General features: G+C 40.5%; 2 protein-coding genes across 2 annotated transcripts; both read left to right on the top strand.

Annotated features, from left to right (window-relative positions):
- The first annotated feature begins 456 nt into the window (after positions 1 to 456).
- LOC110591476 (C-X-C motif chemokine 6-like) lies at positions 457 to 2,580 on the top strand. The gene is made up of 4 exons (XM_021702397.1): positions 457 to 626; positions 780 to 912; positions 1,025 to 1,108; positions 1,481 to 2,580. Exons 1-4 carry the CDS (start codon positions 521 to 523, stop codon positions 1,497 to 1,499), a joined length of 342 nt encoding a protein of 113 aa, XP_021558072.1. The 5' UTR covers positions 457 to 520; the 3' UTR covers positions 1,500 to 2,580.
- An 8,757-nt stretch (positions 2,581 to 11,337) lies between these two features.
- Positions 11,338 to 12,149, top strand: LOC110591477 (pro-platelet basic protein). Its single transcript, XM_021702398.1, is given in 4 exon segments — positions 11,338 to 11,458; positions 11,768 to 11,854; positions 11,857 to 11,902; positions 12,047 to 12,149. Coding segments are annotated over 4 exon segments (357 nt in total).
- Positions 12,150 to 14,738: the final 2,589 nt, after the last annotated feature.

The following is a 14,738-nucleotide window of genomic DNA, read 5'->3' as shown; positions in this document are numbered from 1 at the left end:
GAAGAGGAAGGCCTTTCTGTTTAGTGCAGTTTTAATCACACCTTACTTTCCTGAATGATGATGATGATGATGATGATAAATTAGAAAGATCGTTCAGAAATTTTTCTAAAGTCAAACCTGGCAGTTTGGTTCCAGTTTTCCTCCTTAGATGGGAACGAGGGGATTCTCCCAAAGGGCTCCGTCCCCAGGAGAAGCCGGCCTTCGCTAGCCCTGGCTGGCTTAGGGGACGAAATCCCTGCAGCAACCAGCTGAGGAGGAGGCAGCTCCTCCCAGTCACCCTCCTCCTCAACTCCCTCTGCTCAGCCCCCCTCCACCCATTGCTCCCCTTCCCGCCCCGCCCCCCTTCATCCCGGGAATTTCCCGAGCATCCCAACGCTTGAGTTTCCTGCCCGGGGGGCAGGGGCCCGTGCAGATAAAAGGGATGCAAAGGACTTGGGGGAAGCCACAGTGCTCAGGAGCTTCAGATCCCGGCTCCTCTCCTGCCTCTGGAACCGCACCCCTCACCACCCTGGTTGCCGCAATGAGCCTCCCGCCCAGCCGCGCCGCCCGCCTCCCTGGCCCCTCCGGCTCGCTGTGCGCGCTGCTTTTGCTGCTGTTGCTGACGCCGCCGGGGCCCCTCGCCAGCGGTGAGCGCGCACAGCACGCGGCAGGCACCCGGGCCGAGCGGCACGCCCAGCCTCGGCGGCGGTCGCGGCGCTGGGAGGTGGCCCGGGCGGGCTTGCGGGGGGAAGAGCTCTCCGCCAACCTGCCCTAGAACGGTGTCTCTCTTTGTCCCGCAGCCGGTCCCGTCTCGACCATAGTGAGGGAGCTGCGTTGCATGTGTTTAACCACCACACAAGGGATTCATCCCAGAATGATCACTAAGATTCAGGTGATCGCTGCCGGCCCACAGTGCTCCAAGGTGGAAGTCCTGTAAGTCCTCCTGCGCTGCGGTGTCCACTGTGACCTTGACAAGAGAGAAGTCTCTCAGCCCGAGTCTTGAGCCCCTAGGGCTCAAGGGCTCATCCTCTTTTGGTTTCTGCAGAGCCACCCTGAAGAACAAGAAGGAAGTCTGTCTGGACCCAAAAACCCCAGTGATGAAGAAAGTCATCCAGAAAATTTTGGACAGGTACCCTGCCGCTTTGATCTTTGTGCTTTTTATTCTCTTTTGAGAGTGCAGACTTCTCAAGGTCCTTATTCTCTGCCTGGGATTTGCCTACCACATTCCAGACCACGCTAGAATAAAAGATGGTTCAAGAGAAAGGGGAGAAGTTGTTGTGGAATGTCCTGGGAAGACTCTTATCACCAATTTCATATGTCATTGCCTAAGTGGTTCCATAGAGCTCATTACGGAGATGTATTTTGTTGTTGTTGTTAGTATAGTCCTTGCGTCCACCCTTTGCTTTTTTTCATTGCTCTTAAGCTCTGTGTTTTGAAAACGGGTCTGAGTAGACAGGAGTGTAGAAACTTGGTTAAACTAATATGATTCTTTTCTCAACAGCGGAAGAAAAACTGATTAAGAGAAAGGACCATGCACTGGAAAAATCGCCCAGTTCCTTAGCAGAGCAGTTTCCTGAGTGTCTCAGGAACCAGTGAAGACAAGAAGCAAGGACAAGTTTTCTCCAATGAGTTAGGCTTCTTCATAAATTTCCCACTTTGAGAAAAGGATGGTGGGGAGGCACCTATGTTTGTCCCTCAAGTTTAATGCTCAGCTTATGAAGTATTTAACACAGTATTTCCCGCTATTTATTTGCTGTTATTTTATCTGCTGTGCTATTTGAAATCTTTGGCAATTGATTAAATTGTGAGTCAAGAATCAGTGGTCGTTAAGCTTTCAAAGTGACTTGTATTTTTAGAATATATTCCTTACAGTGTTACTGAGAAGACTGTGGGTTTAATATGTGAATGTTATTTCATTAGAATGCTGTAGGTGGAGGTAAATTGTTATCTTCACGCCTCATGAAATAGGAGATATTTTGGTATCATTTCTTGGGGAATATGTTAGGTTTCCTTGCTCTTGACTCTGGGATGCTGAGTTATATTGCCTTAAAAAGCTGGTGTAACATGCAGTTATTTGTAAAAAATATGCTTCCTTATTTAGAATTTTTAAATGTTTAAGTTCTATAAGAACTAATATGTTTTTTTCCTATAATTTTAGACATTTGATGTCTTCTTAGTATGGCATAATGTCATGACTTACTAAATCTTGATTATATGGTGTGTATTAACCATTTTACTAGGAGTACTATAATTCTAGTCACTAAATATATGTTTTGGACAGATGAAGAAGCTAGGAAATAGGCAAATTCCCTATTTCTAGTTTTTTTTTTAATAGAAATGCATTGTTTGCATTTTTTAGGAATAAAAGCAAACTTCACAATGATTTGTACTTGTAAAGTTTTGAAAAGATGTTTGAGCTATTTAAATATAGATTCACATTTAGTTTTCAAAAAGTATACACAGGTTAAGGTTTTGATCATTTTGTGATAAAGAATTATCTATGCATCACACTTACCATGTGAAAGTTACTCTTTATTACGTGTCTCATTGGTTTGTAGCACTTCTTTTGTTCTTTGGGAAAAAAAAATAAAAGATTTATAAAATTTATTTATGTTGTTTCTTCCTTCCTATACTGTTACAAAATTTCCATTTATTTTTAATTCCACATTATCTTAAAAATAACTATGCTACTCTCTGGCTAGCAGAGAGGACCCTCATTTCCCAGGGCCATTACATTCGTCCCACCTTTTTCCAAGCTCAGTCCCCTTCTAGCTACTCCTCCAGAGCACCAACAGCCTTCAGGCTGTTTAGAAAACACAAACCCTAACTGGCTCCCTATTTCCTAGATGTGACATCAAAGTTGCAAGGCAGGGCAGGTTAGGTTCTGTCTCATCTGACCCCTGATTGCTGCTTCAACGTCCCTTTCCCCTTGCATCAATGCCGTCAGGAGCTTAGTTCCCTGACTGGGCGTGTTCTTTCCAGGGTCCACGCCTTTGCATTTGATGGAACCTCTACCTGGAAGGGCCTTACCACTTTCTGCCTATAGGAAGAAGCTTATTCATCCTTTAGAACTCAGCTCAAACAGTATTTCCTTCAGGAAATTTTCCTTGGCACTCCCGGAGTAACTCGTTGGTTTCCATTTTGATGTTCTGCTAGCATCTTCTAGATACGTGAATTTCTTTGATTAGCAAATGTATTGCGGGGCTTTTTTGTTTGTAGATTCTTTATTCTACTGAGTTCCCCCAGATCATCAATCATATGCCATTCATCTCTGCATCCCCAGTACCCGACACAGATTGGCTTAAGAATTAGTAAAGTATCCCGAACCTCAGGTAATCAGATCGTGTCCTAACATCAGTAACCTGCTCAGTGTGGTGTTGAAGAAATCGTAATTCCTTCACTCTCTTTCTTCTTATCTACAAGTAATCCAACAAGAGCTTTGGCCTATGCAGTCCCCTCAACCCATAACATCTACACCTCACTTTTATCTGGCTAACTCCATCCTTCCTTCGAGGTCAGTTTACCTGTCACTTAGGGCCTCCACTGGTCCTTACCCTTACCAGATGAAGGCCTCTTTCACATCCTCTCATAGAACTTTGTTCTTTTCCTTCCTAACATTTTGTCACTGACATGATTACAGAATCTATAGAGACGATATACATGTGATCATTTATTTAGTGTCTATCCAACTTCACTGTAAGCTCCATGAGGTCAAGGATATGTTTATCACATTCATCTCTGTTTCTAGGACACTCTGAGCACATAGTAGGTGCTTAAGCAGAAGTGTGGTCCAGGCTAAACGAGTCCCACTGTCTCTATCAAAACAGCAAGTTCATCTAAACAGCTCATCTAAACAGCCTGGGTGGCTCAGTCGTTAAGCATCTGCCATCAGCTAGGGTCATGATCCCAGAGTCCTGGGATCGAGCCCCTGCTCGGCGGGAAGCCTGCTTCTCCCTCTCCCACTCCCCCTGCTTGTGTCCCTGCTCTCGGTGTCTCTCTCTCTGTCAAATAAATAAATAAAATCTTAAAAAAAATAAATAGCTCATTCTTAGGAAAAGCAAGAAAATGGAAAGAAGGAGACTAATCCAATTGATATGCATATATACTCATACCCCTACTGGATTAATATATATGCTTATATTAACACATGTATTTCTTAGTACAGGCTAATATATTATTAGTATATCTATATCTAACTTAATTTATTCTACATCTTTTCATCTCTTCCCTTATATGTAGAATACCAATTAGATTCATATATGTATTAACATATTATTATTAATTTAGTATATTAATTATAGCAATACATTATGATTATATATTCATATATCTATATGACAGAGAAAAGGAAAAAAGACAGGAAGATACAAAGATATGGAAAAGTTCAGAGATGATTTGCTGACAAATTTTTTTAGCAATAGATAAAAGCACAAAATACCCCAAAATTTTTTAAAAATTCATTACACTTCTGGGGTGCCTGGGTGGCTCAGTTGGCTAAGTGTCTGCCTTCAGCTCAGGTCATGATCTCAGGGTCCTGGGATGGAGCCCTGGGTCGTTGGAGCCTGCTTCTCCTTCTGCCTCTGCCTCTGCTCCCCCCTACTTGTGCTCTCTCTCTCTCTCAAATAAATAAATAAAATCTTAAAAAAAATCATTAAGCTACATACTCTCAAACAGTATTTTTTTCTTCCCTTTGAACCTATAACCATACACTAATATTAGGGAAACATTAAGAAAGCAAGCCAAATTACCATAGATGTGAGAACTACAAATTTCAGTGTTTTAAACAGTCTCTGATTTGTCATATCGGCCCCAAAATACTCATTGAGTAACTGTGTGACAATAATAACTGAAAGCATATTACATGTCCTTTGAATAGGTGAAATGTATGTTCTGTGAAGAAATAAACATTGCTGATTACTTTTTTCTTTGTCATCATTCTAGATCTTTGTTTTTTCCAGAAGCAAGATTTGTAAGTTTAGCTTGTTTATAGACCATAGAATAAGACCTCATTTGTAATATTCTTGCAATTCCGTTTGTCATGCTCATGCTATAATTGGCTGTTCTATAAAGAAAATAGATTATATCACTGATGTAGATAACCTATACAAGAATCTCAGTGACAGCTACGACTCACTAATCCTACTATTACTATTGATCCTGCCACTAGCAAATTCAAGGACTAACATATCTGGGGAAAATTAACCCACTGAAGTTCTTCTAGGGATATAGCTTATATTTTCCTCATACAAACTCCTAAATATTACACCCCCACTGTTATCCATCTGAAACTCACTGTCAGTTATAAAATCACTGGGACTTGAAAAAGATGTCAGCTAAAATACTTATGTTACTCCCCCAAACCAGACAATTTTCCATGTTTAATTAATGTCCCTCATTTTACCATATTCTCCTGCTTGCCTCTGGGTGTGACACCTTCACATAATCCTTCAATTCCTGAAGTTATGACAAGATCTATGATAAAATCTGACTAGTGGCTTTGTTTTTCTATCATACTTTTAATTCCTGCACAAGGAAAAGAATTGCTGTGGGTAACTCTCATATTGTACAACATAACTTCAAAGGTCCTTCCTGGATGTTACAAATTGAGAAATTTACCACATAGAATGAGCACCTGGGGATTTTGACTTTCCTGCCTGACTGAATCACAGAAGACAAAGAGAGTGCACATGATTCTGACTTTGGCTGACGGTCCTGGTTTGCTTTTAGTCAGCAAAATTAATATTACATTCCCAAAAAGGATTATTCATACTTCAAATATGTGCAGTGAAATAACGACGTAGAAAGACCTAGAGTTTATGTGTAAAATTTTGTTTTTACAAAGTCTAGAGTTCCATTTTTTTAAATATTGAGAAATGACAAGAACCCCTTCCTCCTCTGAAAAATCCACATTCTTAATAGAGGTGATTCTGCCGCCCCATAAATGTGGGGTGATTGCTTCTGACTCACCTCCAGAATGGACAAAGAGAAAAATGGCTGACTCATTTCTAGCATGAGAGGCATGAGATAGTTCTTTACCCTTTGTGGTACAGTACCAAGTCAGAGTAATTGTGTTTCAGATCTAGTTTTGAGCACTTCTGGCTATTTGACCTTGGCAGTTTATTTAACATCTCCATCCCTCAGTTTTCTTGTCTGTAAAATCAGTACAGAAATATCCATCTCACAGGCACTAAGGCCTAATCCTGAAACAAAGTAGATATTTGACAAATATTAGTTCCTTTCTCCTCATTCAAATTCAGAAAACTGAGAGCTCCATAGTTTAAGTGCCATCATTTTTTCCCCAAACATATCCATATTCTTTCTATCTATGCATGGATGTTTAGTACACTTAAGAATTTGTTTCCAGGAGTCTTTTTTAGGAAGCTTCTGGAAACAATGTATTCATATTCTCTCTATTCTCTGTCATTCATATGTTAGCATTATTAACATGTATGGTGTGTTTTCCTTCTTATAAATATTCATCCATCAACACCCATTTATTGATAATCCTGTTACATGCTAGACCAAGCCCAGGATCCTTCCAATGTGGAGATGACAAAAGTGAGAAGCTTTCAGACGAAGTTAAGGCCTCTTGACGGCCAATATACTGAGTTCTCTCTGACAAAGCTTTACTTGAAAGCTGAATGAAGAGACTAGGTTTTTTTTTAAAAAAGAGAGAAAGAGTCCCTTAGGTGGGATTCCCTAGAATCAAACTCCAAGAGGACATTTGTGTGCAGGAAGTTTACTGAGGAGTGCTCTAAGAATTCCCATCTGTCAGGAAGTAAAGGGAGGGTCGGGTAGAGGGAGAGCCTGCCGCTACAGCAGAAGATTCCCCGGGCGGCTCTGCGAAGCTCTGGAGCTGGGGTAGCCTTTCAGAGCCATTCTGAATTGTGGCAAGAGAGCGGATCTCTGTACTCCCCCCACCGACCGGTCACTAGATGAGGGCTATCTCCGGGGGCGGGCACAACTTTGGGCGAGACAGTCCCTTTAGGCCCTGGGCTGTGCCCAGAGAGGACCTTGGGCAGCCATCATTAGCAGCCGAGGGACACTGTTGTGGTGTGCCACCGCCGGAGGAAGGCTCCTGAAAGGGAATGAATCTAGGAGGTGCAGTCGGGTTTCAGGGGCAGGGGAGGAGAGGGAAGGGGAGAAAGGAAAAATCACAGAAGAGGAGAGGCAAGGAGGGGAGGAGAGGAGGTGGAAAAGGCGAGGAGGGCGGAGGGGACCAGGAGGAGAGGATGTGAGGGGAAGGGAAGGGAGGAGAGTGGAGGGCTTGTGCCTTCACTTTTCTTTTTCTTTTTTCTTCCTTCCCTTCCCTTCCCAACTCTCCTGTCTCCTCACTCCCTCCTTCTCACCTTTCCTCCCTTTCTACCTCCCTTCCGTTCTTGTTCTTCATGTATTCCTGAGAAGTAAAATCATGCCACTGGAGAAGGAGGAGCAGGAGGATGGGCTGCCCCAGCAGGCACCGGGGCTAGCAGCCAGCCCCCGGCCCTCCCAGGGGGGTGAGGCTGTGGTGGGGGTCTCAGCCCCTCCAGTGGTGCTCTGACTACACCCGCCTGAGTGAGGTCCAAGTGCCACTCATTAACATACGGAATTATTAGAAATAATAAATTGTTGTTGTAGGCCACTAAATTTGGGATTGGCTTGTTCCACAAGAGTATCATTATGCATTGGATGTTCAGTGGATGGTATTCATCAACATAAAGTGAAAATTCTCAGGCCTGCCAAACTTTGCAGTGAGTGCTTCTGTCTAACAGCACCCAGGAAGACATTTCCCCTGAATTCTTTCACCCTCCCCCCCCTCCCCCCCCTTTCCCCCCCCCCCCCCCCACTTCATCTCTGGGCAGTCTCCAGCCTCAATTGACTTGACTGCCAGAGTAATTAAGGTCTGGATCATTCTTGTCAACTCAGAATTATACAGAAAACGTATTTGGTTTCAGCACATATAGGAAATCTTTTATTGGCTAGAATTTCAATTTATTGCTGAAGGTGCTTTAACAACAAGACCCAAAATTGTATTAGCCCTAAGATTTTCTGTGCCAATTGCTTTTAGGACTAATTTGCAAGTGATAGCTTATTTCCTTCATACTTGGGGGATGTCAGTTCAAAATCTTTTATGTAAGACAGAGTTAATGTATCTTAATTTTCATGGATAATGTTCCTCCAATGCCTCTAGATATTTTCTTTTAAAATAGCTAACAGATAAGTTGTTTTGAGTCTTAGAAAACTTGCTAGTTTCCTGAATGACTCTATGACTCTGCTATTTATACAATGACTTAAAGGAAAAAGAGATAAAGTAACTTACCACAGAATAAAATAAAATGAACAGCATGACAATGTCAGATCAATAAAAAGGCTGTCATTTTAAAACCCAAGAACCCGGACACTAATTTCATAGCATTGATTTAAATATACTATTTTGTATAAGCTGACTTCTTTTAGTTGAATAACTGATTTCAAAGTATCTTTTCTAGTAGTAGCAGATTAGTATTGATGTCCCATTGTTTTGCACAAATATTTGAGGTCTCACTTTTAAAAAAGAAATAGTTAAATGACCAAGTCACACAACGAAGAGAACTTTTAAACACCTGGTACATAGTAGATACTTAATATTTATTGAATCAGCGAAAGCTAGCAAAACATTATTTACCTCAAATGCCAACTAATAGGCTTGTGAAATTTTAATGGCTCAAGAAATTTGTTAATGCTTCCTCATGAACCTTGCTGACGATGTGTCTTTTGTGACAAATTTGTTGATTAAGACAATGACTTAATGATACTCTTCTACGTGCCTACCTCTTTCCTGATACTAAATGAACGAGGAAAGAAAGTTGGATAGTGTATGTATGAGGGAAAAAGTGTCCAGTGAAGCCAATAAATACAGTGAGCAAATATGTGTTGGGGGTTATGATGGATGGAAAAAGAAAGATACTATGATGCTTTAAAAAAAATCTTTGTATCTTGCTCTGGAAATGGTTTTGAGCTTACATTTGAATAAAAATATATCTGACCAGAGAATTAATAACATTTCAATCTCAGTAATGAGGAAAGACAATAAAGCCATCACTCAGGAAGAACTAGAAAGAAGTTAATTCTCCTTACTCTGTTTCCTACTGATAATCTCTCTGCAATTCACTCCACATCTCAGCTTTTTCTTGATCCTGTTTCTTAGACAATGAATTTCTGAGTTGGGAGAGATGGAAAATCATTTTAAGATATTCTACTGCTAGACTGGAAGTTACAAGAGGAAAATAAATGGGGTGAGAAAAATAAGAAATACTCTTATAAAACAGGACCTATGAACTTAAGTAGGTGTAGTAGTCACTGTTAAACAACAGGGGACATTGACTTAAAAGTTAAAACAAGGGACACCTGGGTGGCTCAGGGGTTTAGGCAGCTGCCTTTGGCTCTGGTCATGATCCCGGGGTCCTGGGATCGAGCCCCGCATCAGGCTCCCTGCTTTGTTGGGGAGCCTGCTTCTCCCTCTCCTTCTGCTGCTTCCCTTGCTTGTGTTTGCTCTCTCTCTCTCTCTGTCAAATAAATAAAATCTTTAAAAAAAATTGGAAAAAATAATTTACTGTATTCATTCTTTTGATAAAAAAAGTAATTTTGTACATTTGAATATTTTGAGTGTTTTTTTCCAGAATTTTAAAGTTATAAAAAGTTGGCAAAAAAAAGGGAAGTTTAAATAATAATGTGTAGTATTCGTGCATAGTTTTAATAGGAAGAGAGCTTGTGGCCCGAACTTTATCCTTTATTCCCAGCCTTCTAAATCACCTTTTCTATACCATAGGTACTTGGGACCACATGGAGTTTGGTTTGAGGATTGTGTCTGATTAAAAAGGAAAGAGAAACTTTCCTTCATGTGATACACAGTCATTGACTAATACTGTTTAGGACCCGCTGTATATTGCATTATCCTACACCCCGAAGGCTACCTAAAGCATTCAAAGAAACCTAGGGCACGCCTCGGCTTTCAAAAGCCAGTTGAGGCAGCAAGTTTTATAGAAGAAACAGGGATCCAGACAATAATACACACCAGCCAGCATGTGATGTGTAGGTCTGCCCTGCAGCTCTGTGGGACTTTATTTATATCATGTGGGGTTTGAGATGGAGACCCATAAGGAGGGTCTGAGAACTGAGGAATAGAGATTTTATTGCAATCTGTAATACTGCAAAACTGGAAACACCCTTGAGGTCACCAATAAGACAGAGGTTGGACAGAGGATTGCCCATGCCATAGAATGTCATGCAGCCATTAAAAAAAGGATGGGGCAAAACTACATTGGGGTAGCATGAAAGGATGCTGAAGACATATTTTGGAAGGACAAAAGCAAGCTATATAATGATCCAATTTTTATTAAAAATTCTGTGTCTACCTCTATCTATATATGAGCTTCTCTATGAGTGATGTGTATGTGTCTCTATGCATATGTATACATGTGTATATAAATGCAGGTAGAATAGAAAACTAATGCCAACTTGTTACCAAAGGTTACCACTGGGGAGTGAGGATATAGAATAATGATGATAACACTTCTTATTCCACATACATCTGCAGTGTATGAACCTTTTACAATAAATTATATTACATGCTTCCCTGTAATAATAAAAATAAAAGAAAAAATAAATATGCTGGGGCTTGCTTTTTAGGGTAGACTCAGGTGTCAGAAACAAGCAGTTTATTTTATAACACAAGGGGAGAGGAATTTTTCTTCTAGTTTCTGGATGAAATGATAAAAAAAATAATACACTTGGAAAACAGAAAGCAGCCCATAAACTAATACACAGAGTGAGCCTTTTATGGTTATTGGCTCATATTTTATCTACATCCTACAAACAAATCCTAGCATTTGTCAACAGCCAATTTGGGAACAACTGCTTTCCTTGGCAACCGGAAAGGGCTGCATATTTATGTTTTCAGATACTCATAAAGTGTCTTTTAAGCCTACAGATTGCCTTATCAGGGCATTATCACATAGTGATGCAGAGAAAATACGTGTAATACTTCAGTCTTGTTCTTACCTCCCGAAGTGGGAGGCTATGTTTGTGTAAAGGAGATGGGGACTGAGAAAAGGATGGGGGAGAGTGTGAAAATAAGTAAAAATGAAATTGAGCAGGAACCCTGACCCGCCTGGCATTTATCTGGGTTGGGCACAGCCTGCCCACCCTCCCACATGTATTTCCATATACCCTCACCTCTCCTGCCTTATCTTTTTCCTCCTTACTGGCCTTGAGGGAGCTTGCATAAATGGCATCAGGAGAGCATGAAAAGTCACATTGCTGCAGACTTCTAGGCAGCAATACACCCTCACGCTGAGGTCTCCTGTCTCCAGGAACGACTCCAGCTTAATCTTCTCCACCATGAGCCTCAGACCTAATGCCGCCTCCTCCTGTGCCCGCACCAGCCCTCTCCGGGTCCTACAGGGGCTGCTAGTGCTATCCCTGCCCTTGACCACGCTGCTTCCCTGGGCCGCCGGAGAAAGTAAGAGAAACTCCGGGAAAACTGAGGGTGGAACGTCTGCTGCCCTGCAGAGGGGGGGGGGGGGGGGGGGACCCTGCCCTGGTTCTCCTGGGGCGGGAGACGGGCATTATACTAGTAACTCTAGGCGGCGAGGAGATGCTTCGTGGGCACTCTGCTAAGGTACTTTACTGAAGGTTTGAAGACGATCATATACCCAGTGGCTTTATGAGAGAGGTACAGTTAACGAGCAAGGAGACTAAGGAAACAAGTCAAGAGATAAGATCTCCGCAATAATCGCAATGGCTAATCGAGCCACACTTTCTACCCTAGCTCAAAGCGTGGACAGGAAACAGTTCTTTGAACTTTACTGCATGTGTATGAAGACCATCTCTGGCATTCATCCAAGTAACATCCAAAATTGGAGGTGCTCAGAGCAGGACCCCATTGTGCCAATGTTCAAGGGATGTAAGTCTCTGCTTCTGTAATCATTGCCTCATTGGGCGTTAGGGAAACTCTCTTCTCTCCCCGTCAACTCTATTGTATCCAGCCCCGTGGATCCTTTCTGAGAGTCACGCCAGGGCACTCACAAAATTCCATTCCCTCTTGCAGAGCCACACTGAAGAAAGGAAAGAAAATCTGCCTGGACCCAGAAGCTCCCAAAATCAAGAAAATAGTCCAGAAAATTTTGGAAAGCGATGGGTCAACAGCTTAATTGGTTCACTTTGTCAAACCTTTTTATCTCCCAAGAATGGGAGGAGTTTGAAGGCTTGACTTTCTGGAGTTCTTATTTATCCAAAATTCCTATTCGTATTGTATTAAACTTTGGATATGTTTTCCATTCTGCCTCAAAAAGTCACATGGTATTCTGAGAAGGCTGGTTAATAGATGACAGAGAGAAGATGACAATAAGCAAACTTACTTTCAAAATATCATGTATGGTTTATTCCCTAACTCTTGGTTAAATGTGGCACTCTGCTTTGCATTCATTTATTTAAAATTTTCTTTTCAAATACTTACATGTGCATTAACCTATCTTGCTCTACCTTACTGTTAGACTAGCTATGCCCATGATGATTAATAGATTCCATAATGGTCAATGATATTTGGAATCACACAGAGCCCAGAATAGAGCACTTGCTCAAGAAATGTTTGCTAATTTATTTAGGCGCTTAATGGAGTTTTTCACTGTCTTAGTCTTAGGATGTCTTGTTTCAAAGCATTTTCTGAAAGATATTTCCAGTGTTTATTTTAGCCTTCAAACCCTAAAAAGAATAAAGTTGTAGAAAGTGAGTCTTGTAAGCAGTGGTTATTTATTTTAAAGAGAATATATTTAATATGAGTAGAATAAAAAAAATATGATGAGAGGTGCCTGGGTGGCTCAGTCGGTTAAGTGGCTGCCTTCGGCTCAGGTCATGATCCCAGAGTCCTGGGATGGAACCCCACATTTGTCTCCTTGCTCAGCGGGGAGTCTGCTTCTCCCTCTCCTTCTGCTGCTTCTCTCTCTCTGTGTCAAATAAATAAATAAATAAACCTTTAAAAAAACATATGATGAAAAGCATTAATATTCTCTATTAGAAAACTCCAGTATTTTCAATAATAATAATAATAATAGAGGTTCTATATAGTGTTAAATGTTTTAACCTGACATGTTTGTATATATTTGCATTCACTTAATATCTGCATGGTTACAATTTTAGTATTAGAACCAACCCTGTGAATGAGTAAAATAAAAAATGTAAACTTTATCAGACTTATAAGTATTGTTTTGTAATCAACAGACCTTTCATTCTTTTTAAAATTGTTTTTATTTGAATATAGTGGACACCCAATGTTGCATTCATTTCAGGATAGTGATTAAACTTCCCCATACCTTATGCTGTGCGCACCAGAAGTGTAGCTGTCTCGTTACAACATTATTACAACATCATTTACTATATTCTCTATGCCGTGCCTTTTATCTCCATGATCTACTCATTCCATAACTGGAAGCCTGTACTCTCTATCCCCCTTCACCCATTTTGCCCATTCTCTCCCCCCTCCCTCTGGTATTTCTTAATCCCTGAAATTTACACCCACACTATTCTTGCACAAGTATTAACATGAAATCAAAATTTGTTATTGTTTTGTTGTCATATATTATTAATTTTAACAGAACTGTTGAAAAATGCCTTAATTACCTTTTTGGGGTTTTTTTACACTTCAGTATTCCACAATCTAGCAAACAAAATCACCAGTTGATGATTTGTGTCATTTTTAATTTATTATAATAATAGCTAAACTTTATTGATAAATTTTAATATACCAGGCATATTGAGTGTTTTGTATGTATGAATGAAATAATTCTCACAAGATAGCTATAAGAGGACATCCTCTGCAGAGAGCATAATTGGGTAAATAGTTCTACCACTTGCTAACTGCGTAACTTTGGGCAGGTTGCAAGACCTCTCTATGCCTTAGTTTCTTCATCTCTAAAATGGGATAATAATACTGCTTATCTCACAGAGTTGATGTGAAAATTAAGAGTTAATAAATTCAAAGGGCTAGAAGTAGTGCATGTTACACAATGACCCATATATAAATGTTAGCGACTATTTGTTATTATTCTATTATAAGCATCCCCAGCATTATAGAGAAGAAAACTGAAGTTCAAAGAGATTAGGAAATTTGCCCCAAGATCAGATAACTAGGTAGGTGACAGAGTGGGGATTTGAAACTCTGCTTTTAACCACCACACTGCTTTCCTTGATTCTTCTTTTGCTAATAAAGAGATTACATTATATATCACACGTTATTGGCACACAAGATAGGACCTGATCATAAGTAGCATATTGTGATGGTTATAGGCGAAGAAGTACGTTCATCAACCCCAACCTGCACACGGACTTTGGGGAACACTCATGTAGTAAGCATTTAGTCCACAAATTTTGTATATTAATATCTCCTTTTATTATCTCCTCATCATAGGCTCAGTGCCTTAAAATGGTTTGTCTACAAAATAAATGCATTTATTAAGTAATAGTTAATAACAACTACAAAAAAATATATATATATATATACATCAAAGCAGTAAGTGGGGATTGCAGTCATTTTCGTTAACTTTTCTCCAATAATTCCAAAATAGCTCAGACGTCTCATTTATTTCTCTAGTGGCTTCCTACTGAAATCCAACAGTGCCAGCTCCTGAGACATGACAGAGTTCTTCCACTAAACTGTACCTCCTCAGAGGCAGATGTCTTGTATTTTCATGTACACAGGTTAAACTATTTCATTTAATGCACAGAAAGAATCATTTAATCGTCAC

This window comes from Neomonachus schauinslandi, chromosome 2, assembly GCF_002201575.2.
Source record: "Neomonachus schauinslandi chromosome 2, ASM220157v2, whole genome shotgun sequence".
Lineage (NCBI taxonomy): Eukaryota > Metazoa > Chordata > Mammalia > Carnivora > Phocidae > Neomonachus > Neomonachus schauinslandi.
Note: the sequence above shows the minus strand (reverse complement) of the source record. Positions and strands in the feature narration are given on the sequence as shown.

Excerpts from the sequence above, each read along its gene's own strand:
- LOC110591476 (XM_021702397.1), top strand. The coding sequence starts at position 521 with ATGAGCCTCCCGCCCAGCCGCGCCGCCCGCCTCCCTGGCCCCTCCGGC. Across the intron at positions 627-779 it reads GCCGGGGCCCCTCGCCAGCG|CCGGTCCCGTCTCGACCATA; the intron begins GTGAGCGCGCAC and ends TTTGTCCCGCAG. Across the intron at positions 913-1,024 it reads TGCTCCAAGGTGGAAGTCCT|AGCCACCCTGAAGAACAAGA; the intron begins GTAAGTCCTCCT and ends TGGTTTCTGCAG.